The sequence below is a fragment of the Anolis carolinensis genome, chromosome 4, assembly GCF_035594765.1.
Source record: "Anolis carolinensis isolate JA03-04 chromosome 4, rAnoCar3.1.pri, whole genome shotgun sequence".
In the NCBI taxonomy this organism is placed as follows: Eukaryota; Metazoa; Chordata; class Lepidosauria; order Squamata; family Dactyloidae; genus Anolis; species Anolis carolinensis.
The window spans coordinates 46349320-46375039 of NC_085844.1; the positions used below are offsets into that span (position 1 = coordinate 46349320).

Sequence of the window (25720 nt, forward strand, 5' to 3'; positions counted from 1 at the left end):
AAAGACTTATAAATCTTTTTACCCGTCACCAGAAAGGATATCAGTGTATCTAAAGCTAGATGAGTTGTGTCGTAACAGCCCCAATGAAGCAGGGTTCAATTGTTCAGAAACTTCCCTTCTCCATGGCCATCCCCAGGAGGGAAAAATGCTCCAAAACACTGTAGTTTGTTTCTCTGACTTGTGTTATTATGCCCTCACAAAGCAACATAGAGATGTGCCAAAGTTATGTACAGGGTCAAAGTGTGGCTAATAAAGCTAATAAATAAGGGCGAAGCTATACTATTAGCAGGTGTCTTCTTAAATTTGAGACTTTCCATCTATGGAATGCTCATTTGAAAGTGTTTCTGGCTGTGATTGAAAACACTGAAAGATTTTAAAAAAGAGTTTGAAGTAATCAGGAAATTTTCTCTAATAATGGGTGATCCTAATGTTCCTATTTCTAATGTGAAAATAGATACGTCTAAAAAGACATACATACAGCCGGTTTGTACTTACTATTGAACTCAATTGACTTCCTTCTGACTACAGGATTTTCCTGGAAGGGAGGTAAACAGCTGCATCAGATAGTTGCTTGGCAAAGTTAAATTGGAGTAAAGTTTGGCCCACCTTCAAAAGCAAAAGAACTCTGAGATGGGTGGAGCCATTCCTCAGAGCATGGGAATGTTACCTTGCACCTATAGTCTCTTTTTCTCAAATCAGAAGCATCATGGCCAGGATCCAAGTATGTGACATCCATAATAGGTGTTCCAGGAATTTGTTTCATTCCCATTTTGATTCTGTCCTTTGACATGCACAGCCTACTCACCACTTAGTTTCTGCTCTGACAATGCATTCAGGGTGCTGTGGTGGAGGAATCATTTTTTTTTCAGGGTCCTTTGATAGAATATCTCTCTGTGGATATATGGGGATATGGTAGGGGCAAATGAGGGTGTTGCCTCCCCAAATACAAATTTGTCCCAGCAGTGAACATTTCTACCACTGAAGCAATATAACACTTCATTTAGGATTTTCATAAGGAGTTTAGGCCTAAATGAAATAGGGGCGCAATGTGATTAAGAGAATATGAACACAGAAAACAGAAGAATGTACAGTATTCAATGCTACAATGCTAATAATTTGGGGCCTAAGGAAAATTTCAGTGGGAATTGACACTGCCATATAAAATCCTGATTATCTGCTTTGAACTGGATTATATGGCAGTGTAGATTGGATTATAATCCAGTTCAAAGCAGAAAATCAATTTTATGGCAGTGTAGAAAGCGCCTTATTTGGGTGATGACTTTGCAATTGAACTCCTTACAGTATGTACACCGCTGGATGATCTCAATGAATCCTGATGAGCATATATGGACACAGAAAGAGGGAGGGAGAGAGTGAAAGTTTATTCAAGTGGACAAACAGCAGTCACAGGTTAAAAAGTTACTTTTTCGAAACATCTTCTGTGAGAAAATAGATTGTAGTTTTAAAAAAAAACCCAATCAATCCAGAACCCCACCCCTTTGAAATATATGTCAGTAGTTGGGCTAAAGCTATATACTCCCTGAAATATTGGTGTGTAGCCAGGGAGACGATGATCAAGTTAAAACAATTGTAAGAACCTATTCTGTCCCTCATTTCATCTTAAACCTGCTGTGGGGATCTGGGTTTCTCTCAGTCAAGACTGGAAGACCAGACTACTAGTAAGAAAACCTAACTGTTGAATTAATTAGTGTCAGATGGGGCTGATTCAGACCTTAGAAATATTTTTTTTCAAATGATTGGAAAGCAGGAAAAAAATCAATTTTCAACAAAGCAGAAGTTTTCAAAAGACATCTTGATGGAACTCTAGCCTCATTTATCAACTGCAATATGAACCATCTTTCTACCCAACTCCCACAATAATTCCCATCTAAATCAGCAAAACAAAGACTCTGACTGATTTTGCTATGCACATAATCAATGAACTTGTAGGCCACATTTACCACTTTAAGCCTGCCACGTTTCAGAACATTTTAAAGCAAGCACAAATTATCATAGTTGTTATATACCTGGAAACATCATAAATTGTATTTAAACTTAAGTTTTTCATGGAGTTTTTTGGGACTGCAATCTTCCAAATGGAGGAGGCTTGGCATAAGATAAAAGCACAGTCCTAAAAGATAATGAAGTAAGTAATAGAATGAAGATTTATATTTAATCACAGTGTATGTATCTTACTCTACAGCTGAGAGAATGTGATTGCGTAACTTCTGTGCCTTTCAGGGGGTTAGACTAGGAGCCTGAGCCAGCAGGACCTGGCAATTTCTCTCAAACACTATAGAAAATGATGCCCTGTGACAACGAAGTAAAGCAAACAACCTCTTCTAGGAAGGGCCCAATATGAGGCCTAGCATGAGATGAAAATACAGCCCTCAAGGCCACAGGATATACACCTCAAACCAGGCAGTCAGCCACATAACGAAGATTTATACTTACAATAGTGTGTCCATGCCTTGTTCTGAGGCCAAGAGAGTATGACTGCACAGCTTCAAGAACAGACCAGATCTGATGCCCTGTAGTTTGTTAGGCCATGAGCCTGACCTGGCAGAAGCTGGAAGGTCTCATAGGTAGAAATAGGGGGAAATCACATGGCCTCTTCCAGACAGCTCCAGGCTGAAGCAACAACAACCCAAAGGCATTGAGCCCAACACGAGGCCTGAACAAACTAGAGACCTCTAGGTATACTGGCAAAGTATAAAAGCCTGAAGGTGTGGCCGAAAACCAAATGATGACCTCCTAATATACTGGCAAAGGCTATAAAGCTGAACATGAGGCCTAAAACAAGACAGACACCTCCAAATGTACTGCCAAAGATGTACAGCCTAACGTGAGGTCTGAAACCCAATGGAGTCCTTCAAATACAATAGCAAAGGCTTACAGCCTTTTTTTTCGTGTCAGGAGCAACCTGAGTCACTTCTGGTGTGAGAGAATTGGCCGTCTGTAAGAACGTTGCCCATGTTTTTACCATCCTTGTGGGAGGCTTCTCTCATGTCCCCGCATGGAGCTGGAGCTGATAGAGGGAGCTCATCCCGGGTGGGATTCGAACCTGGCAGCCTTCAGGTCAGCAACTCAACCTTCAAGTTACAAGGCTTTAATCCTCTATGCCATCGAAGGCTCCTGGCTTACAGCCAGAGCCAGTCCAACAATTAGGTGAATTAAGCGGTCGCTTCGGGCGCCAAACATACGGGGGCGCAGTCGAGACTGCTTTTTCTGTTGATTTGTTGTAAAACATGATGTTTTGGTGCTTAATTTTTAAAATCTTAATATAATTTGATGTTTAATAGGCTTTTCCTTAATCCCTCCTTATTATCCAACATTTTCGCTTATCCAACGCTTTTATTTTTCAGTGATTGTTTTTTGAGGGGCCGCCAAAATTCTGTTTGCCTACACTTGAAAAATACCTAGGGCCGGCTCTGCTTACAGCCTAACATGGGACATAAAACAAAGTGCTATCCTCTGAATATACCATCAAAGGCTTAAAGCCTGAACATATGGCCTGAAAGCAAATGAAGGCCTCCCAATATAATGGCGAGATTTCAAGCCTAACATGAGATCTGAAACAAAAGAGAGCTTAAGGCCGAACATGAGGCCAAAGCTTAACTCCTAACATGAGTCATGCAATAAAATTTAGGCCTCAGCATGTAATGACACAGTTAATGAGTGGAATTGACTGGGCCTTTCTAGGGCTGAGAGAGTGTGACTCCCTCTAAATAAAAATTTGTTTAGCATTATTTTAAAGGAAGGAGTGGTCTGCAACCTTCCTCTGTGGCCCAGCAATCAAGATTTGAGGCTGAGAGAGTATGACTCATCCAGGCAATAATTTATTAACTAAAAGCAGGGAGGGGGCAAACCTCCTCTGCTACAGAATGTGTCTTCCTTGAGGCAACCTAGAAGGCCTAGGTGCCACTGGATGAGAAGGAGAACTCTGCTTAGTGCAGCCACTCAAACCACCAGCCCTTACGTTCTGCTGGGAAATCCCTGCCAATAAATGCCAAGGGTAGAAACTGCCCAAATTGTAGTATGAATCCCTAGGGCAAAGGCATAGCAATGGGGACTATCATCCCCTGGGGGAGGGAACCTGCCTCCTACCTCAAGCTGAAGCAAAGAGCATAGCAGAGGGGCAATGCAGCCTCAAATAACCTGCAGCTCCATCCCTGTCAATCACCCCCACCAAGTCTCGTCTCCTTCATAATTCCCCCCAGCACCTTAGGCTTTGTCAGTTGTGGGTGAGCCAACTTGGTTGCTTCCACTATATTGGCTATTGGTGGAAAGGTAGGCAATAACAGTGTGAATAAAAATTTCAGGGGTGGTTTGAACACCTAACCCGCACCCCTCGACTACAGACCTGCCAGTGGGGGAGAGGTATGCATGGGCTCCACCACAGCTGGACCAAATGTCTGTGGTGAAGTGGATGGACATCCAGGCTGCGCCATCTAGCAACTTCTCCACTCTTTTCCTGCAGCCCCGATACAGGGATGGCACCACCATCCTGGAGAAGGTGGTATGAGAGAAGTCCTTGTAGTGGGGAGACACAGCACCATCAAGTGACAAAACCCTTCCTGCTCCACTATCAAAGACTGGTAGTCAAGAGCCAGCATCTCTTCCAGACACTGGGTGATCTCCCTAGCAGTGGGCAGCTTGCCACCCACACTGCCCTTGCCCCTGGACATGCTTCACTGCTCAAGGGAGGCCTGCCGGAGGACTGGCAGGAGCCTTGCTGCTGCTGCTTGTTTCTGCCTCCATCTGTCCCAGATTCAGGAGCCATCCCAACCTGCAGGAGGTTGTTGTAGCCTGGTCAGATTCTGAGTGCTATGAAGATGAGGAAGGTGATACTGGAATAAGTTAAGAGGGACCAAAGGAGGATAGAAGTGGCCTAGCTAGAGTTGTTTTGGAATCTCCTGGCAGTTCCAACGAGACTGGAGAAAGCGATATCAGTTCTCATGAGAACCTGCTAGAAGTGCAAGCTGAGAGAAATGTGGGAGACAAATGTTTGTTTAGGTCAAGGCACTTGGAATTACAAAGACAGAGCATACAACAAAGACAGGCTCACTTTTTCCCAGAGAACTAGTGATAAGGAGAGGAATAGCAGGTGTATGAGAAATGATGTTATGGGAGAGACCTGAGACCTTTTTAAGTGGTTCCTGCTGGCACAATCATTTGTGAGAGCAATGTTGTATTGAGGTGAACAGCTCTCAGTTTTTGGTCCTATGTTCTTGGAATTCATGTATTCAAGTTTTTAAGTTTGTTCTTGCTTCTAGTTCATGTGTGGCATAGGTTGCCTGCCTTGGATTCATGCTATCTTGTTTATGGATATATTTGTGGATTGACCCTAAAGACTGTACAGTGTTCCCTCACTTATCGCTGGGGTTAGGTTCCAGGACCACCAGCAATAAGTGAAAATCCGCGAAGTAGGGACACTATATTTATTTTAATATTTATACATTACTTTAGTATTTATACACTATTTTAAGTCTTTATCAACAATTGTGTGTTGATAAATCGCCTCCTTCTCCTCCTGTTGCCGCTTGGGCTCCTTTTCTCTTCCTTTGGCTTCTCCTTCCTCCCTTACTTAGGCTGTAAATTGTAATTTTTTATGATTTATAATAGTATTTTAGAGTTTATTGAAAAACCACGAAACAGCAAATCCGCGGAAAGTGAACTGCGAAGTAGTGAGGGAACACTGTATTTGAAAGGATTTTGGACACTCGGCTATCTTGGAATTAACCTTTTGAACTTTCTCTTTTTTGAATTTGCTTATTTTTATATATACTCTTCTTGAAATAAACTTCTACTTACTGGATAACCTGGACAGAGTGTGGTTTGAGGTGAAAAGGTGTTTCAGGACTCTGGGAGGCAATGGGGTGGTGCCTCTTAAGATGCAGTCATTTGACAAATGCTTGAGGTCTTTCTCCCTGCTGACACAGGGGAGATTGCATCTCAAAACCTTCCTCTCTACCAACTCCTGCACAATCTCTACTATTTCCTCCAGGGGCAGATCCAGCTGTGTCTCCTCTGACTGCTCACAGGAATTAATGATGGACAGCACTGCCAACCCAGATTGAGACGCTCCTTCAGCAGCAAGAGAGATCCTTTTAATTTTAGTGAGTGTGGGAGGAGCAGAAGCACCTCTCCCTTTTGCTGCTCTCAAAGCCTGGCCAGTGCCACTAAACCCAGCAGCAGCACCCACACCAAGGCCATGCCCCATTATAATTAATATATATAATTATTTATATATCGATATCTAGATCTATATAGGTGTGTGTGTGAAATGTTTGTACGCACCACTTGTGCAAAAGGCACACACAAAGCAGAAAAAGGAAAAATACCGAAGACAGAGTAGAACAAACGTGAGAAAGGTGGGTTTTTTTTGTATTTTTAAAATATAGCGAGGGCGGGGTGCACAGACCAGCATACAGCACACATCACAGACACAAGCTGAAGAATTGATGAAGGGAAGCGGGGCTGTAAAGGGCTTTAGAGAGGGAGTAGCACTATGGAATTTTTAGAAAAAATGTTTGGTGCAACAGAGGAATAGGAACAAAACAGAAATCAGGACTGTTAAAAAGGCTAGGCTAGTAACTGCACACAGAGAAGAACAGAGCTCTAAAAGACAGGTCTAATTTCTCCAAATGCTAACTCTCCACAGAAGCTGAGCCTGGGGCTCCTCCCCTTTGCAGAAACTTTGCAAAAAGCTCTAGTTGTCTGACAAGTGAAAAAAATGGCATGCCGTGGTCAATCACATCCACCTGGCACTCTCCCTCTCACCCCAGAAAATTGTTGCATTTCCTAATACAGAACTTCAGCCTGCAACATTCAGAATTTCTAAATCTTTCCAAAATATTATGGGAGCGGCTGTTTACTTTTGGAAAGATTCAGAAGCTGGTTTGCTAGTGCGGTTTTCGAGGTTTTGTTAGTCTCGATTGCTGAATCTTCCAAAATCTGAAACAACATCCAGAATTTAGCATACCTCTAGTAGGTTAAAAACAATAAATTGTTCAAGTTTGCTTGTAAAAATGTCAACTCACTAGAAGCAACAGATATACATATTCTTGTCAGAAATGCCTATGAAGAACAAATACTGACTATAATGCTATCCAATACAGATTCAAGGAAATATATGTTTCCTCACTCTTGCATACCTATAGATTTTATTTTTAATTTGATGTAGACTTGTACCTGAAGTATATTTTGCAATAAGAGTTCAGAACTGTCCAGTAGTTTTGCCAGTTTAGCAACTGTTCAACATGTGTATACTTTTAATTATTTTAATTATTTTCTCCTGCAATCATACAGGTGACTTAGAAGAACTATTTCTCCTGGGGATGCTTGGGACGGAGTGCTTTAACACCTGAGTTCCTACCTAAAGTAATCCAGGATATAATGTTCTGCTTTCACATAAAATGTAATGTGAAATTCAGCAAATGACTCTGATCTTCCTTTTCTTCTTCTTCTTCTTCTTCTTCTTCTTCTTCTTCTTCTTCTTCTTCTTTTCTCCCTTTTCTTCTCCTTTTAAGGAGTGGCAGCACCTTCGTTCTGGAGGCACTTAAGTCTACGATAAGACAAGATCAGCTGAACTTGAATATCTTGTCACATATCCAAGCTGGTCATGTTCAGAATCCTGCTAAATTATAGCCTTAACCCCTTTTTTGAATGTTGCTTGTATAATCAAATCTAATTGTAAGTGGGAGGAGAATTAAATGGGCCTCCCAAGGACATTCTTAAAAAGCAGAGCGTTTGAAATATTTATCCCCACAATAGCATAGCCAGTAGCTTTCTCTATTGAGAGGCTGAGACTGAAGGATCAACATCAAAGATATTAAATAAACCAGAAAACTTTTCAGGAAAAAATAATTTATGTTGATATTACTAGTAAATTATCTAATTTTAAAATTAGATAATAGATTGAACAGAACCATGTTAATCATAAGAAGTATCCTGGATACCATTGAATTTCTGATTTTATTTTTCTATTACTGTTTGGAGGCATTCATTCTAATGTTTTTTTGTCTTCAAAAAAATGTTGCTGGGAAAATAGTGCTTGTCACAGGATCTGCGAATGGAGTTGGAAGAGAGGTTTCCATAAATTTGGCACGTCTTGGTTCCATTCTCATTCTCTGGGACATTGACGAAGAAGGCAATTGTGAAACAGCAGAGCTTGCCAAAGCCAATGGGGCTCTAGCCGTTTATACCTACAAGTGTGACCTGCGCAAAAGAGAAGAAATCTACGCAGTGGCAGAACAGGTAAAGCTTTATTTATGGTTCAAAAAGGGAATGTATAGCTGCTGCTCTGTTAAGCAACCATCCAAGTGTTTGGAGAATTGAACTGGGAAAATTATTTGACTATTCTTTAAGCCAGGGATGCCTACAGAAGGATATGTGAGTTAATAGGAGAATTGTTTCATATACAGTATAATGCATATTAGGCTGCAGATATAATAACTAAAGTTTTTGGAGAATTTCATTGATTTCCCTATTTGATGATGATTTGCCCAATGTGCAAAATATGAGGATTGAAATACATGTATTATTTCCTATATGGACACTATAAATATTGCAAAGCCATTCGAAGTCTTCCAAAATGTTTGCTATAATGAATAAAATATAGCTGGGTAAACAAGACTATTTGCCCAGTGGCCAGATTTCAATTCTAGGTTATCTTGCTAAAATATTTAGTTTAAATCTTTAATCAATCTCTTTCTCTCTCATCCTTCATCCTTAGTTCACATTATTTCCTCTTTCTCTCTCTCTCCCTCTAACTGCTCTTTATAGAAAAAGGAAATACAACATATATTTAATAAAACAAATAAAGTCTGTAAGTTAACTAACATATTTGAAAAATGTTAATATTATTTACTGTATGCATGTACATTGTTAGGCATCTGAAGGCAATGTCTAAGTCATCCAAACTGATAATTGTTCATATGAACCTAAAATGTAAATGAAGTAGATCATGCCGCCCATCTATACTGACCCCTGCTTCGGGGTTGATCTGGTGTGCTGAATGCCAGATGGTGAGTTGGACTCAAAAGGTGTCTGCACAAGGATTCTGTCACCTGGTATGAAAGTGGGAGGGAATCCTCACTGACCTGTGGTGTTAAATAGGGTTTGGCACAACTAGGGGGCAACTTTACATTTCCTTTCCTCGACCCCGCTATCACAGTGGTGTCCAGCCAATTACTCAGCATCTACGTTTTATCCATCACTTACCTTAATATCGGCCAGGCCTCCAGGGATGGAGGGTAAAGAGGAGGAAATCCCCCCCCCCTGTTGCCATGGTTGCTGTCAGGAATTTTATGTGTGCATGTGTCAGGAGCGACTTGAGAAACTGCAAGTTGCTTGTGGTGTGAGAGAATTAGCCATCTGCAAGGATGTTGCCCAGAGGACACCCGGATGTTTTGATGTGTTTACCATCCTTGTGGAAGGCTTCTCTCATGTCCCCGCATGGGGAGCTGGAGCTGACAGAGGGAGCTCATCTGTGCTCTCCCTGGATTCGAACCAGCAACCCAACCTTCAGCTCAGCAGTTTTGCCAGCACAAGGGTTTAACCCAGTGCACCACCGGGGGCTCCTCCTGTCAGGATGAGTGACAGGGAAAACATAGGAGCCAAGCCATGACTGCAGAGAGCTACAACAAGGGAAGTGAGGCTGTCTGTGTCACAAGCCATCTGAACGTGAGGAACGTGGGTTGGGGGTCAGACAGCTGTGGCCACTTCCAATTGAAAACTGTCTCATCTGCCCTTGCTAGCTACACATAAATCAGGGGAAAGCTTGAATTCTCTTCACTTCTTTACAAACCAAAAGTGATCAGTGTAGTTGTGTCCATAGTGTGTATGTAATTTACTTGATTTTGGCAAGCCTAAGAATTGACACATGAAGTTCTTTTTGATTAATATTATTATTATTATTATTATTATTATTATTATTATTATTATTATCTTTATTTATACCCCACCTATCTCCCCATGGGGAGGAAAGTTTAAAAGGTGCAAGACACAAGTTAAAAAGCAATTAAATAGGAGCAGTGTGGTAAAAACAAAATTAAAACACAGTAAATATACGAAAATGGCATGTAAAACTCATATTCCTCCCAAGCCCACCTACAGTACCCCCTGATTTAAAAACCACAGCACTCCCTGAACTGATGTTTAAAACCTTCTTCTTTAAAAGACTGTCTGAATAAAAAGATCTTAGCCTGCTACTGGCAGGACAGCAGGGAGGGGGCCATTCAGTTCTAGAGTCGAGGCGCAGCCACCGAGAAGACCCTCTCTCTCATTCCCTCCAACCGTGCTTGAGATGGAGATAGGACGGAGAGAAGACCCTCTCCTGAAGACCTCAGGGCCCGGGCAGGTTTGTACAAGAGGATACAGTGGGCCAAATAGCCTAGACCAGAACCATCTAGGGCAGGGGTCCTCAAACTTTTTAATCCGAGGGCCGGTCCACAATCCTTCAGACTGTTGAGGGGCCGGATTATCATTTGAAAAAAAAAATACAAACAAATTCCGATGCACACTGCATATGTCTTATTTGTAGTGCAACAACAACAACAAGAAGAACAATGAAAGAACAATACAATATTTAAAAATAAAAACAATTTTAACCAACATACATTTATCAGGATTTCAATGGGAAGTGTGCTCCTGCTTCTGGCCAATGAGATAGTCAAGTTAATTAGGATTGTTGTTGTCATTGTTGTTGTTGTTGTTGTTGTTGTTGTTGTTGTGTGTCTTCAAGTCATTTCAAAATTTGGCCGAGCCTAAGTCTAAAATGTATTTATTTATTATTTATTTATTTACTGCATTTATTTACTACATTTGTATCACACCCTTCTCACCCCAAAGGGGACTCAGAGCGGCTTACAAATTATATGTACATACAATATATTATATTATTAGCATAGCACAATATTAGCATTATATATTACTATATTGAACTATACCACTATACTGTAATATTATTAGTAATATTATATGTAATATAGAATATATAATTAATATTATTATATGGTAATATTATTAGTGTTATATTGTATTACATTATAATATTATTATAAATATTATATGTATATACAATATATTATATTATAAAACTGAGGGCGGGGGCCAGGTAAATGACCTCGGAGGGCCGCATCCGGCCCCCGGGCCTTAGTTTGGGGACCCCTGATCTAGGGCTTTAAAGGTCAATTTAGTTTTTATACAGGATTGAGTAACGTTCAAGGGTTCAGGAGCCATTAGTGCTGCCCCATAGGTGTCTTATCTTCCCCTTGTATAGGTTGTTTTAACAAATTAGGGTGAGTACTGGAAATGACCACCCAAGTTTTCATTTTTCTTTTTATAGGTTAAAAGGGAAGTGGGTGATGTAGACATCCTAATCAACAATGCAGGTGTCCTTAAAGGAAAGATTTTCCTTGATCTTCTTGACTCAGATATGGAAGAAACATTAGAAGTGAACACTACTGCTCATTTCTGGGTAATTATTTTTTCATTTGAAACTACATGGAATTGTTTTACCAGTAAATGCACGGTTTGAATGTAGATGTGTGGAATAATGTTTTAAGTATTGGCTACAACTCTTGAGTATGATCTCAGAGAATCCCCATTTGAAAAGACCCACTGGTTTACTGTGGGGAAATCACACAAAACTAGCCTTATAAAACACTGTGATGGTGGGAACATCTACATTGGTCCTTTATTCCAAAGATGGATCAATTTCATGGTGGCTTCATGTCACGTTGAAGTGGTGTGGGCTAACAAGGCCCCAGGCTGCTTAGCATGGCCTTAAACTCATTAGCAAAAGTCACAGAACAACACACTGTCATCAGTGGCACAGCTTATATAGTCCCTGAACAATCAAGGTACAAGTCATATATCAAGCCTTTCACTTGTTTAGAATACATTGAATGCATTGTTACAATAAATAAATAAATAAATAAATAAATAAATAAATAAATAAATTCAATTGTATTCTGCCCTATCTCCCTGAAGGGACTCAGGGAAGATTCCAGCAACAGAAGGCAAACATTTGATGCCTATACAATAAAAACAAATACATTAACAGACTATCCAGAACCCAGAAATTTCCACTGGCATTTGTTTCAGTATTAGATAATTATCATATTGAGAAAGAATCATAGTTTACTACTTTGGCACCCAAATACCAACTATCTACAGTAGCAGCAAAAGAGGAAATATATCAGTCAACAGCAAAAGTAGTTATCCTTATGGCACTAAAGGTTTGGACATATACTCTTCTCTTGTTATATTAACATTATTCTCCTATTAGAACAAGTATGAAAGGACTAATGTAACACTCTAAGGGCTCCTTCACACAGCCATATAACCCAGAATATCAAGGCAGATTATCCACAATATTTGCTTTGAACTGGATTATCTGAGTCCACACTGCCATATAATCCAATTCAATGTGAATTTTATACAGCTGTTTGGAAGGGGACCTAAGATCACTTGACTCTTGATTGCTTTCCATCACATTTCATCACCATGTAAACCTACACATTTGTTTTATTATAATCCAATTATATTTCTTCTTCGTGGTCTCTGTGAAAATTGCACTGATGGTACTTCTACATATATATCTTCTAGATAGCTTTTAAAGTCTTCTGGCTGCAACCCTGACCCCCTCAACAGGAGGCATATAATCAGTGGGAGGGGTTGAAGCCTTAGTTCCTGTGATCTGCTGACATTGCAGAAGCTTCAGATATCTCGGCAACCTATCTGGTGTCTTCAAACTGTGAGATCACTGCGCTGGTGCAAGGAGTACCATCATGCGAATTTCACAGATGACCAGTCAAAGAAGCAACCATTCCTTCTTCTTTTTCAGTCTTCATCCTATTCACAGCTAGGTTGGCTACAGGCCTGAAACTAGCATGTGTCTAATATATTGTCCACTATCTTACACATAAGCATTCCAACTTCAGGGACTAAACACGCACAAAAAACCAACTTAACCTGCAGGTGCTGAATGTACTGAGTCCAAAAACATAATTATCTAGGAGACCACCATGAATATGAGGCTAATATGCAGCATTTTGGACATTAATAAATGAAGTAGTCAGAATTTGGTATGCCAGGGCCTGTTGTCTCTTGCTCAATACCTTACAAGAGTGACATAAAAAGCAATGCATGACATGCCAAATAACAATGTGACTGTAATGGAAACCTCTCTTTTTTGGTGACATTCAGTTCACTCCACCCACAATGATAAAGATGACAAAATCCAATTATTGTAGTTGAAGATAAAAGTAATTATTTTATTAATCATACCCTTTCAGGTGGTACTTATGTTCAATTCCCACCAGTTGATTAAATAATTAACCACAAGTAATGTGTTACTTTTTACATTTACTACTTCCTAGCATTGAGTAAATTGGCATAAAAATCCTGAAAAAGTATACTAGCATATATGTCCTTTAATATTAATGTTTTACCTCAGGATTCTGAGGAAACAAATGTGGGAGTGACATGAAATATGCCTAACCTTAATAAAGATTTACCAATTGTGTCACAGACTTGCAAAGCCTTTCTTCCAGCTATGATTGCCCGCAACAAAGGTCATTTGGTTTCTATTGCTAGTGTATCATCACTAGTGGCGTCCAATAAACTAACAGGTCAGTATGCTATTTATCTATTCATTCTTCATGCTATCAAAGAATAGACTCAAGGTTAACTGGCATAACTGGAATTTAATCAGTGCAAACCATAGCATCTTAATTTAGAAGAGAATTAGGGGATCATACAGTTAGGTTAATGAGCCAGTGTGATGCAACTATTTGTGTGCTGACCTACGACTTCAATTAAACTGGGTTACCTTTCCACCCGGCCATTAAACCCTCTGGGTGACTTCGGACAAGTCCTTTTCAGCCTCAGAGGAGGGGAATGACAAAAATCTTATTAACTTTTTTTCAGAGCCATTGTAATTGGAATATCTGGTCATATACAGCAGATGCCCCAAACAGAATTTATATCAGTCTTACTTGGGCTTAAGCAAACTTGAAAATAATCACAGCTGTATCTAAATAAAATGTGTGAGATTTGACTTACTATAAAAGAAGGAAACATCTATAAAGAAACAAACAATATTAGAACAAGAAAATAGCATGTTATTATTTTGGTCAGTTAGTATTCATGCTATGACCTCTTTTCAAGTTGAGGGGGTGAATTATATAGGGGAACGTTCAAATACTTACATCTGCCCAAGAAAAGTTGTAACAAACATCATTCCTGAATATTTGAACAAGCCATCAGAACACAACCTGAAAGATAATTCTGTCATTCTGTGTTCTACCAGTGCTTCACGGAAGCTTCCACAATTATATTCCCACTCTGTTAGAGATGTGTATGCAAAATCTTTGCATAGAGCTTTCCCTTCTATTTGTTAGGCATTAGGCAGTCTATTCTCTTTTGTCCAGTACTTTTTAAGGTATCTCTATTATTTTACATGAATTTCCAAAAGTAACATGCCAAAATATTAGTTGGATATAGTAACAATTTACTATTACAACATTTATTGAATAAGTACCTATTCAGTTGAATTGTGTTTAAAGCAGTATTTAAAAGCTTTCTGACTCCATATATTTCATATTACTTTTATTCGTTTTTATGCAAAATTCAATATTTTTCATCCTTTTGCTTTTTTTCCTGAATTTTTCAGATTATACTGCAAGTAAAGCTGCAGCATTTGGGTTTTTGGAATCTCTTGCTTTTGAAATGAGAGCGGCAGGAAAGAAAGGCATTAAAACCACCATTGTCTGTCCTTATTATGTGGACACAGAATTAGTTACAGGGGTACAAACTACGTAAGTGTTTGTAAGAATTTCAAGTAGCAGCACATGCATAGATGTTGTCACAGAGCTTGACCATATATGATGGGGCTTGTGATATATCAGGAACTGCTTCTGTAATCGGGGTGGGCGCTCATATACATGGACAGCAAAATCTGGTCACTGGGCCCTTCCACACAGCCCTATATCCTAGAATCCTAGGCAGAAAATCCCACAATAGCTGCTTTGAACTGGGTTATCTGAGTCCATACTGCCATATAATCCAAATCAAAGCAGATAATGTGGGATTTTATTCAGCTGTATGGAAGGGCCCTTAGTCTGCAGCATTTCTGCTCTGTACTGGCCCCAGATTCCACAAAGCTGTTCAGAAAGATGCTCTGCTCCCAAACAGAAACAGCAAGAGTTAGATCAAAGTCCAGACCACCTAGTCAGGCCAAACCCAGGGCAACCCCAGAGAGATATGCCCCCATTCTTTGTCCTGACAGTGTTGTTACTGATGTTGCAGCGACATAAATGAGAGAGCACTAATTTGTCCCATCTCCTGCCATGAGTGCAGAGGAAAGGAGATGTGATACTGGACTGTGTGGTTAGTAGGCTGGTTTGATTTAGAGCCAGTGTAGATGTCCTTACTTACTTAGATGAACCCTCTTTGTCTGAGTAAAATGGCCTTCCAAGTGCAGTGTCTTGGTGGTGGATACATAGGTGACTGTGGAGCCCTATTCTGGACCCACATGTTCTTCCACAGTGAGGACATCGATTTCAAGGTGGAAGGTGGTCCCGATCAGGGTTGGCTTGATGTACCTCCCTTTCACCCTCCATTCGTGCCTCTTCAAATTCCACAGCACTGTTAGTCATAGCTGACCTCCAGTTAGAGTGCTCAAGGGCCAGGGCTTCCCAATTCTTGGTGTCTATGCGACAGTTTTTAAGGTTAGCTTTAAGGCCATCTTTAAATCTCCTTTCCTGTCCATCAACCTTTCATTTTCCATTCTTGAGTAGGTAGTAACTGCTTTGGGGGACGGTGATCAGACATTTGGACAATGTGACCAGTCCAGCGGAATTGATGGCATAGGAGCATCACTTCAATGCTGGTGGTCTTTGCTTCTTCCAGCATGCTGACATTTGTCCGCCTGTCTGCCCAAGAGATTTGCAGGATTTTTTGGAGGCAACATTGATGGAATTGTTCCAGGAGTTGAGAGTGACGTCTGTAGACAGTCCACATTTGCAGGCGTATAGTGGGATTGGGAAGACAATAGTTTTGTAAACAAGCACCTTGGTATCCCTATGGATATCCTGATCATCAAACACACTCTGTTTCATTTGGAAGAATACTGAACTCACAGACCTCAGGCGGTGTTGTATTTCAGTGTAAATGTTGACTTATGTGGAGAATTGGCTGCCAAAGTAGCGGAGATGGTCAACATTTTCAAATGTTATACCATTAAGCAGTTATTTCTGGCATTGCAAAGGGATTGGCAGGTGACTGCTGGAAGAACACTTTGGTTTTCTTGATGTTCAATGAGAAGTGGAGCTTCCCGTATGTTTCTGCAAAGGTGTTTAGAGTGGCTTGTAGGTTTTCTTCTGAATGCACACAGGCTACGTCCACACCACCCCTAAAGTAAAGGGCTGCACTCAAGTTTGCCACTCTCATAAACATTCCCTGATTCCATCTAATGCAAGACGAATTTCATGCTGATGCAACAAATGTCAAAATTGCATGTCAGAGTCACCTTTTCCTAGAAAAGATATTTCAATCAAACAATAGGAAAAACTTATTTATTGTAAGAACTGCTTGACAATGGAATAGACTTCATTAGATGTAAATCTTTCAGAAGTGCTTTATTTATTTATTTGCAATATTTATATTCCGCCCTTCTCACCCCGAAGGGGACTCAGGGCAGATCACATTACGCATATAGGGCAAAGATTCAATTTAGCTTAGTTATATATATTATAACTTTAGTTATATATTCCTGCATGGCAGTGCTTTTGCAACCCTTCCAGCTCTTATTCTGAGAACTAAGGCTCCTTCCACACCGCTCAATAAAATCCCACATTTTCTGCTTTGAACTGGAATATATTGCAGCGTGGACTCAGATAATCCAGTTCAAAGCAGATATTGTGAGATTTTCTTCCTTGATATTCTGGGTTATATGCTGTGTGGAAGTGTTCAAAGAGCTCCTTGTGAGTTTTTATAAATGCAGTTTTTTTTTTTCAAGCTTATTGAGTAATCTTTTTAAATATCTTCCTACAGCCGGCCATTTCTATTTCCTATTTTGGATGTAGGCTATGTTGGGAAGAAAATTGTGGATGGTATTCTGAAAGAGAAACTTTATGTTGTCTTGCCACCATATGCCCGATTCATTCTTCTTAAAATGTAAGCATAAATCTCTGCTATCACTTGTTATCTTTGTGTTCAAACATACAGTATGATGCAAAAAGGCAGTGTGGCTTTTTAGTTTGACAGTTAGACTATGAAGCTGGTGAGCAATGTTTGAATCCCTGTACAGGTATTTTGTGTTCAAAAATATTCCTAAATAACATAATAAAACATGAGAGATTATTGTCATTTATAGAATTGAAATGTGAATATAGCTTTTGACATTTATTAAATTAAACTTTGAGCTCATATGTGTGAGTTATCATTTGATTTTCTTCAAAATTATAATTTCCTTTAGACTACTGTACAGGATAAGACAGAAATATCAATAATGATAGCCATCCTAAATACACTTAACTGAGCACGGAATCTTGAAGATAGATTGAAAACAAAAGGAAAAAGATTCTTTTGTGTTTTGAAAAAGTTCACTTTCAATACAACATGCATAAGATAATATCTGTAAATGATGAAAAGTTGTACTAGATTATTCTCAAATCGCATTTTTGCAGAGGGTCTTCAATACCCCACTGGTGAAAGATGTATTTCTGTCACAGTATGAGCTTTTCCTTATCTATATAGATTCCATTTGCAATCATCCTTTGCTTTTCATTAGAATTTTCAAAAGCACAAGCTTTGTTAGTAAAGCTGAAGCTTTGAACCTCTTCACATGGCTGTTGCAAATGTCCCTCATCATTCCCTCTCTCCGCTGGATGTGGGAAAGCGGCCGCCCCACACCCCACTTCATTGGGTTGCTCTGGCAGCTCATCCCATGCAGAGAAACATGGTGTGCGCTTGGAGCATGTGGCTTCCCTCCATAGAAGATGCATCCTGTGTTGCCAGGGTGGTGGCACATGCTTTCATCTGATGGGAGCTGGCTGGCTCCATGGGTCACCGAGGCTAGATCGACATTTTCCACAGAATCTAGCCTCGTATGATGAGGTGGTTTAAAGGGAGGAGTAGCAATTTTGTTCCATTTGATAATTTGATCTTTAATTATAAAATAACACCCTCTAGCATTATGAAACCACTCCCTCATATGGAAAAGGCTTTTCTTTGGCCTTGGCCAGACCTTGCACATATGCTCCTAGAAAGCAAAAAGCAGCAAGGACTAGTAACACCCACTAAAAAGGATGCAGAGAAGAAAGACAGTTTCAGGACATTGAAAAAATATTATTTTATATTTCCAATTAGCCCAACACATTTCAGCTTAGTACTGTTTAACAGCTTTCTTCAGGGGTTAATAAAAATTAAAGAAAGAAAAGTGAACAATATATACATAGCATAAAATATAAAACTAGACAGGTTACAATTTGTTGTAGCACTTATATGTACCCTATATACTCACATGTAAGTCTTGAAATTGTAGTAAAAAACCAATAAACCCAAACTGGGTTTAGTTATACACAATGTCAGTGGAACAACTGAGCCTTACCTGAACCCTACTTGTATCTATAGACCAGTGTCCAATCTTCCATATCTGGGCAAGGTACTGCAGAGTATGGTAGTTTCCCAACTCCAGTGGCTTCTGGTGTGAAATTGATTATCTAGATCTATTTCAATCTGGTTTCAGGACTGGCTTTGGTTGCCTTGGTGGATGATCTACGGAGATAACTGGATTAAACAGAGTGTCCCTGTTTTCCTGGACCTCTCAGGAGCTTTCAGTACTATCAACCACGTTATCCTTCTAGGCCACACATTGAGACGCGGCTTGGAAGAGGTGGTTTACAGTAGCATTGTTCCTTCCAGGACAGACAAACCCAGAAGGTGGTGCTGGGGGTCTTCTGTTCAAATGTCTGACTGCTTTTCTGTGGGCTCCCTTGGGGCTCTGTTGTGTCCCCCATGCTGTTTGACATCCACATAAAACTACTGGGAGATGTCATCCAGTGTTTTGAAGTGCAGTGCCATCTGTAACACACTCTGTATGGGGCTGTCTCTGAAGAGTGTTTAGAAACTTCAGCTGGTCCAAAGAGCAGCAGATAGGTTGTTAACTGGGACTGGCTACAGGGACATACAATTGCCTTGTGGCAACAGCTCCATTGGCTACCAGTGTCAATTTGTTTTGGGGCACATTTAAAAGAGCTGGTTATGACTTATAAAGTCAAATATGGCTCAAGTCTGGAATACTTGGCAGATCATATCTTCATGTATAAACCTGCCCAGCCCTGAAGTCCTCAGGAGTGGCAATACCATCGCAAGCACAGTTGGTTGGGATACAAGAGAGCCCCTTGCCCAGGAAGAGCAAAATGACCCCTTCCTGTTGTCCTTTCAGCAGCATGTCTTTTTTATTCAAGCAGGCTTTTAAAGAAGATCATTTTAAAGACCAAGTCGGGGTGTGTTGTGTGGTGTTCTATTTATTTTGAATAGATTTTTAATGGTTTTAACGTACTAAGGACATCCATCTAAAACAAGTATATAACCAACTGAACAGTTATAGGATATATGAACTCTCAAGTTTTAAAATAGATGAGTGCTCTCTATGTCTACATTTGGACTATAAAGGACAAATATGCCAAGCCTCAATATCCAATCGATATATTTTTAAAGAATCTTCTCAGTATGTAAAAAGTTTTCTCTAGCATCCAAAAATCAACATGTTTAAAGTACACTTCAGAAACAGATCAACCAGGGCCATTAGAGGATGACAGAGACTTTCTCAGTATTTTTTTAAATACAAGTTTGGAAAAACAGGACGTGAAGTTTGCCTATAGCTAGGGAGTTGCCCACAAAGTGTGCAGGAGTTGCTTGCTTCTGCCTTGAATGTATGGTAACTAGAATTAAAATAATTATCAAAATATTTTCATATGAACTTTGACACTTGTGTAAAACAAAATGACCCAAACAGAGTAGAGTGGGATACTTTTTGATGACTTTCAAAGTTAGAATCCAACTGCTTTTATTTAAAATGGAAAATTCAAATACATACTCTTATATTTTTTCACCACACTGTTAAAAAATGTCCCAGTTTCAGTTATTTCAGTAGGGGAAAGAGGAGCGAAGGGACATTTTTTCCCATTTTCCTAATAGGATCAGGAAAAGCTATCTAAGCCATGCCTAGCTTGTTTGTTCATCCTCATTTTTAACTTTTACTATCTTCACCATAGTCTAATATCATTTGGCCATACCTGACCTGGTTTTCATATATGAAACTGAGACAATATGACATCGATATTTTATTTTATGGTATTGGAAAATGGCAAAACATTCAGAGGCTTGTCTTTGTTTTCAAAGTTGAACTGTTGGGGCTGATTCTTTCCCACAATGGCCTTGATCCTTTTTCATCAATAACTATCTCATCTCACAATACACCTGGGTTGCTTGTCAGATGTAATATGACATGAGCTGATCCTGACAGAGGGAAATATCTGCCATTGCAACAAAAACAGTAGGAAATATATGCTCAAAGCAAGAAAGAGCGAAAGATGTTTTAAAAGAAACAGCTTGACTATTTTTTTTTATTCCTATGAATGTAAGTCCCTTTTAATGTAATGAGTGGCATCGTCACATGAGCTGCCGGAATTGCCATGCATTGTGTATCATGAGATGGGAGCTGGCAGACTCTGTGGATCATCTAAAGCTCAACCAGCATATGTCAGAGGGAAAAGTCCCATCTAATGATGTCTTAAGTCCCTCACCAAATTGATGTTTTTGAAATTTTTAAGTTCATGTCTCATAAGCACAAAGGACTATTACAGCCTCAGTCTGGTGGAATGGAGGCTACCTGGCCAGCCCTAAGAATAATGATGTGTTTTTTGAGCTAAATCTAAAATATTACATTGTTCTCTCTCCAGATTTCTTCCTGCAAAAGTGGTTTTCCTTCTTGTAGAATATCTTGGTCTCCTCAATAATCTAGATCACTTCAGAGGTGAAGTTCAAAGAGGACAAGTCACAAAGGACTCAACGGGACTTCCTCTTGAAGACTGGTATGTTTTTTTCTTCTTACTTACCCTAAGAATGTTCATAGTTGATCATGTATACTATAGGTCCCTATCATTTTATGCTAAAGCAAGCAAAATGTTATATTTGACTTCATTTCCTTGTGAAAGCACAGCACTGCCATTCAGGTAGTCCATGGCTTCCGAGGGCAGATTCATGCCTATGCTCATGCCATTCACCAGATCTTGGAATAATTTCTCCAGCCAGTGACAGATGAGGGAGTCCAAATTTACCTAATTCCTGGAGAAAATTTTCATTGGTTCCCCAATAAAGATGCCAGTTGGAGGAACAACACTCTACTCCACTCCCCAAACTCATGGACATTGGAATGAAGTTTCTCCATCCATTTCCATGGTGAGACTCCAGATACATTCTGGATGGTGTTCCTGGATACAGTGATATTGGGTGACCAAAGACATGCCAGTTGGAAGAAAAACTCTACCTTCAACACTCAGTGGTGGAGCTGGTGAGGGCTGGGAGGAATGGAGGTAATGGTCCTTCAAATAAGATTTTTGCCTCACCAGCCCCTCCATTTCTAGCATTTCAGAGAGTAAGGCAAAGTCATTCACATGTAGACCTCTTTTTAAGTAACTTTATTAGGCAACATTTAAAAAAATATAAATGAATGTTTGGGGGGAAATTACAAACAATGCTAAATTTAAAATATAAAATTCCACCAGGGCACCTGGAAACAAAATAAAATCCCATTTAAAAGCCTTTAAAAAGCAAAATAACTCACCAGACCTCCATTTTCCCTTATCCGGCCATCTTCTGGGTTGTACCAATGATGCACCTGGAAGGGGGAGCAGGAAGCGATTTTCCTCCCCCTCCCCCCCCCCCCTTTTTTTCCAGGTGTATCATTGGTAAAACCCAGGAAAGGGCCAAAGGAAAAAAAAGAAAGCCTGATTAGTTGTTTTGCTTTTTAAAAGGCTTTTTAAGGGGTTTTAGGAGGGGGTTGGGGCTGTCTTGGGGTTCTTGGGCTCCAGGAGCCAATTAATCCTGAGACAGCTGTGTGAATTGGGACTGGAAGTTGTGCAACACGTTCCCTGGGTTCAATTCACACAGCCCCCACAACTGGAAAGACATGGTTCTTTTGAAAGACCCGTATCTTTCCAGCTGACAAATAATCTTGGGACAAAGGATGAAGTGAATAATTTTGAGGTCAGTCCTAAAAACAACTTCTTCTCCTGGAGCTAACCAGAAATATTGTGTGTTTTCTCCCCAGATTTCTGCCTACAAAGGTGGTTTTGCCTACTTGTAGAGTTTTGGTATTCTTCGGGAATTTAAATCACTTCAAAAGCCATATTACAAGAGGACATAAAACAAAGGACTGTGAAATGCTTTACTACATCCTAAATGAGAAATCTTCTTCTTGGTAACTGGTGGACTCCATACCTAGGTGATCTTCTGCTTCATATACTTCTACTAGACTAGTTAGCATTGTTCACTTATCCTATACATGCATAAACTTCAAATATCAGATACTATATTAAAAATAGCAAAATGGTACTGTTGGTGACATTTATCTTCATATTACTGTAAATGCATGGCAAAATATATCATTTAGAGGAGGTTCCCCAGCCCCTGGGTTAATGACTATTATGTACACCAGTCTGTGGCACATTTGAGAAAACAAACTGGGACTTGGGAAAGCTAATGATAGTTCCCGCTTCAAACAAAGACCTAGTGGATGATTTATTATGTCTCAGTCATAATCCCTAGCAGAAACATGCAAGTACAAAGTATTTGTTAAAGACTTTAAACTTTCTGACCTTTCCAAAACGTCAGGACCCTCTAGGTGTTTTGGTGTTATTTCATTACCTCTTACTTCTTAGCCATAGGCCCCATATACTCTATCTACACTGACCATTTAATGCAGTTTCAACCAATACTGAAGAAAGAGTTTTCACTGTGCCGATTATTACACAGAAAATTCTGGAACCACTCTGAGTCCCAGATAGTGATTATATAAACTACAAGATTATAAATGGGTTCTATAGCTGTGTGGAAGGGCCTTGAGTCTACACTGCCATATAATCCAGTGCAAATTAGATAATCTGTGGAAGAAGCCTACATCGGCCTGTCCCCTAACTGAAACCTGGCTGTCCCTTGGTTGCTAGGCAACGAAGTGGGCAGAGATTAGCCCTCTAAACTGGCAGCAATTGGATAAAAACAATTATTGCTCTCCCTCTAATTAGGACTTTATTTTTCTTTTCTTTTTGTTGTATCAACCTTGAGGCGTGGATGATGGGTTGTGTTGTCAAATTTCGAGGTTGGGGGGCCTGTAGTTTTGTTGTTTTGTCCACTGCCCTGATGCCATCACTCTTTTATATATATAGACAGAGCACTGATACACATTAAGAGATTTCTTTCACATGCTTTAGTGGGAGTCTGTTGTCTGGCCACCAAAATTTAAAGCCATAGATTCAACATCTCAAGGAATAAGCACAGTTGGTACATAAGTTTTAAATTGCAAAACCACCCCTGGCCACCATAGAAACCTAGGCACAACAGGTTACACTCCTCCTAAAGACACAGGTTTGCAATTTGAGTATAATCCTGGACTCAGCATTGAATCTGGAGGCCCAGGTTTCTATGGTGGCCAGGAGTGGCTTCACAGTTTAAAACCTATACACCAACTGTACTTGTTCCTTGAGATACTGGATCTAGCTATGATAATAAGTGCCTTAATTACATCTCATTTAAATTACTGTAATACACTCTACAAGGAGCACACCACTCCCTTTTTGCAACAACTCCAATGACTGCCAGTGGTGCTGTGCTATGATCGATAAAGCTCTATATGGCTCACGTTCAAGCAATTTGGCAGACTGCATCTCCCTGTATGAACTGGCCCAGGCTCTGAGATCATCATGTTGTCAAGCCACAGCACCCCCCTCAAAGATTTATAGACCATAAAGAGACTCCAAGTAAGATATTATTTTTTTTGTTATTTTTGAAATTTTTTCCATGACTCCAAACTTGCAAAATGTCAAAGCTTTTAGAGGCTCTGGGGTGGACCTAGCAGCAGCTGTACCCTAAAACTCTATCAAATCTAATCCTTCAATCAATGTATCAACTTGTATCATTTATGTATTGTGTCAATTCTTAAATATATAAACTGTATCAGATATATGTATCAAAATGTGTCTTGAAGGCAGCTGCCTCCCTCTGTCTTCAGTTTGCATAATCCCTTGGGAAAGAATAACATGGCTAGGGTCCCTCTTGCTATTTCCGAAGCCAGATAAATATCAACACCTGTGTGTGTGAGGGGGAAAAGGTTTAACTAAAAAGGATTGGAGTGAAAGAATGTGGGAATATATGCTAATGGTCAACCTAGCCAATAACAGGAGGAACAAAAGTAATGAGGACTTTTTGGAAAAGTGGAAGTTGGTCATGGCATATCTGAGTGGAGAGTTAGTGACATAGAGGAAGAGGTTTTATTTTGTGTGGGATAGGGGTTTTGGGTGCGTGTATAGTCTGTAATACATCGTGTGTTGTTGTTTGAATGTTATGGTGAACTCTTATATTACGAAAAATTAAATGAGAAGAAAGTATAGACTGAAAATAGTGGATAACAATAAGAAGTAGCAACTTTATATGTAGAAATAGCAAGACTAAATTATGTATTTTAAGTTACTGATTTTAATATGCATGCAATGTCAAAGATAGCTTGTTTGACTAATGTAGATATGCATGTATTATTGTTACTTGATGATATCTGCTATGATCTGTTGTTCTGGTATGTACCATAACACTAATAAAATTAAAATAAAAACCTTTGTGTGTATATGCAGATAGATTATTCTCTTTGTCATCAGCATGAGCCCAGAATGATTTTCATTCAACTTGAGGTTGAGAGTATGCCACTCCCGCAGAAGAAGGGGCTCCGTAAACATGAATTTATTAACTTTTTGAATGGGCAGCCAAGCACTCGATTGTCTAAAATTACAACCTTTATCTTATGGGTCGTGCACCCTTGGTCTCACGCAGAACTGTACACTTGAGTTAACAAAAAAACCTTATCAGCATATCCACATCACCATTTCCTCCAGGGTTGCACCCTCTAGAGGACATCCCTGCAAAAGATTGGTCCTTCAGGTTGACCAACTACGGGAATCTCTTCCTACCATGGGAATCTCCTCCTGCAGACTGTAATGTAAGGAAATCCCCAGGCAATCCTGGCATGGATCCTAGCTTGCCTCTCTTCTCAGCCAATCAGGGGAGGGAGTGGGAAGTCTAAATAACTGTCAGAAATGTATAAAATGCCATGTATTTTTCTATGAATTTGTGCTTGTACTTTTTTGAAAATTATTGCTTGTACTTGCATCCTATTTGGCCAAATCGTAATAAACCTCTATAACTTTGCCTTCAATCCTGAGTTCTTGTTCTCAATATGGGCTGATCTGGTTTTGAAAAGCTCCCCAGGCATGGACCTCCTTATCCGCAGTCCTAGCTGAAATCTCAACAATCAGGAAATGTCCTTCTCTCAGTGCCATAACATGTAATGTTTAATTCTGTTTTAATATTTCTCTTTTGTATGGTTTTATGGTTTTAAAGTTGTGAGCCACCTTGGGTTTCAGTGCTCTGGGTACAA

General features: G+C 39.8%; 1 protein-coding gene across 1 annotated transcript; it reads left to right on the top strand.

Moving 5' to 3' along the window:
* The first annotated feature begins 4342 nt into the window (after window positions 1–4342).
* Window positions 4343–24903, top strand: LOC100557132 (epidermal retinol dehydrogenase 2). Its single transcript, XM_003228485.3, has 7 exons — window positions 4343–8259; window positions 11351–11482; window positions 13541–13640; window positions 14684–14828; window positions 17065–17187; window positions 20979–21110; window positions 22349–24903. Coding segments are annotated over exons 1-7 (1020 nt in total). The 5' UTR covers window positions 4343–7872; the 3' UTR covers window positions 22350–24903.
* The last annotated feature ends 817 nt before the right edge of the window (window positions 24904–25720 follow it).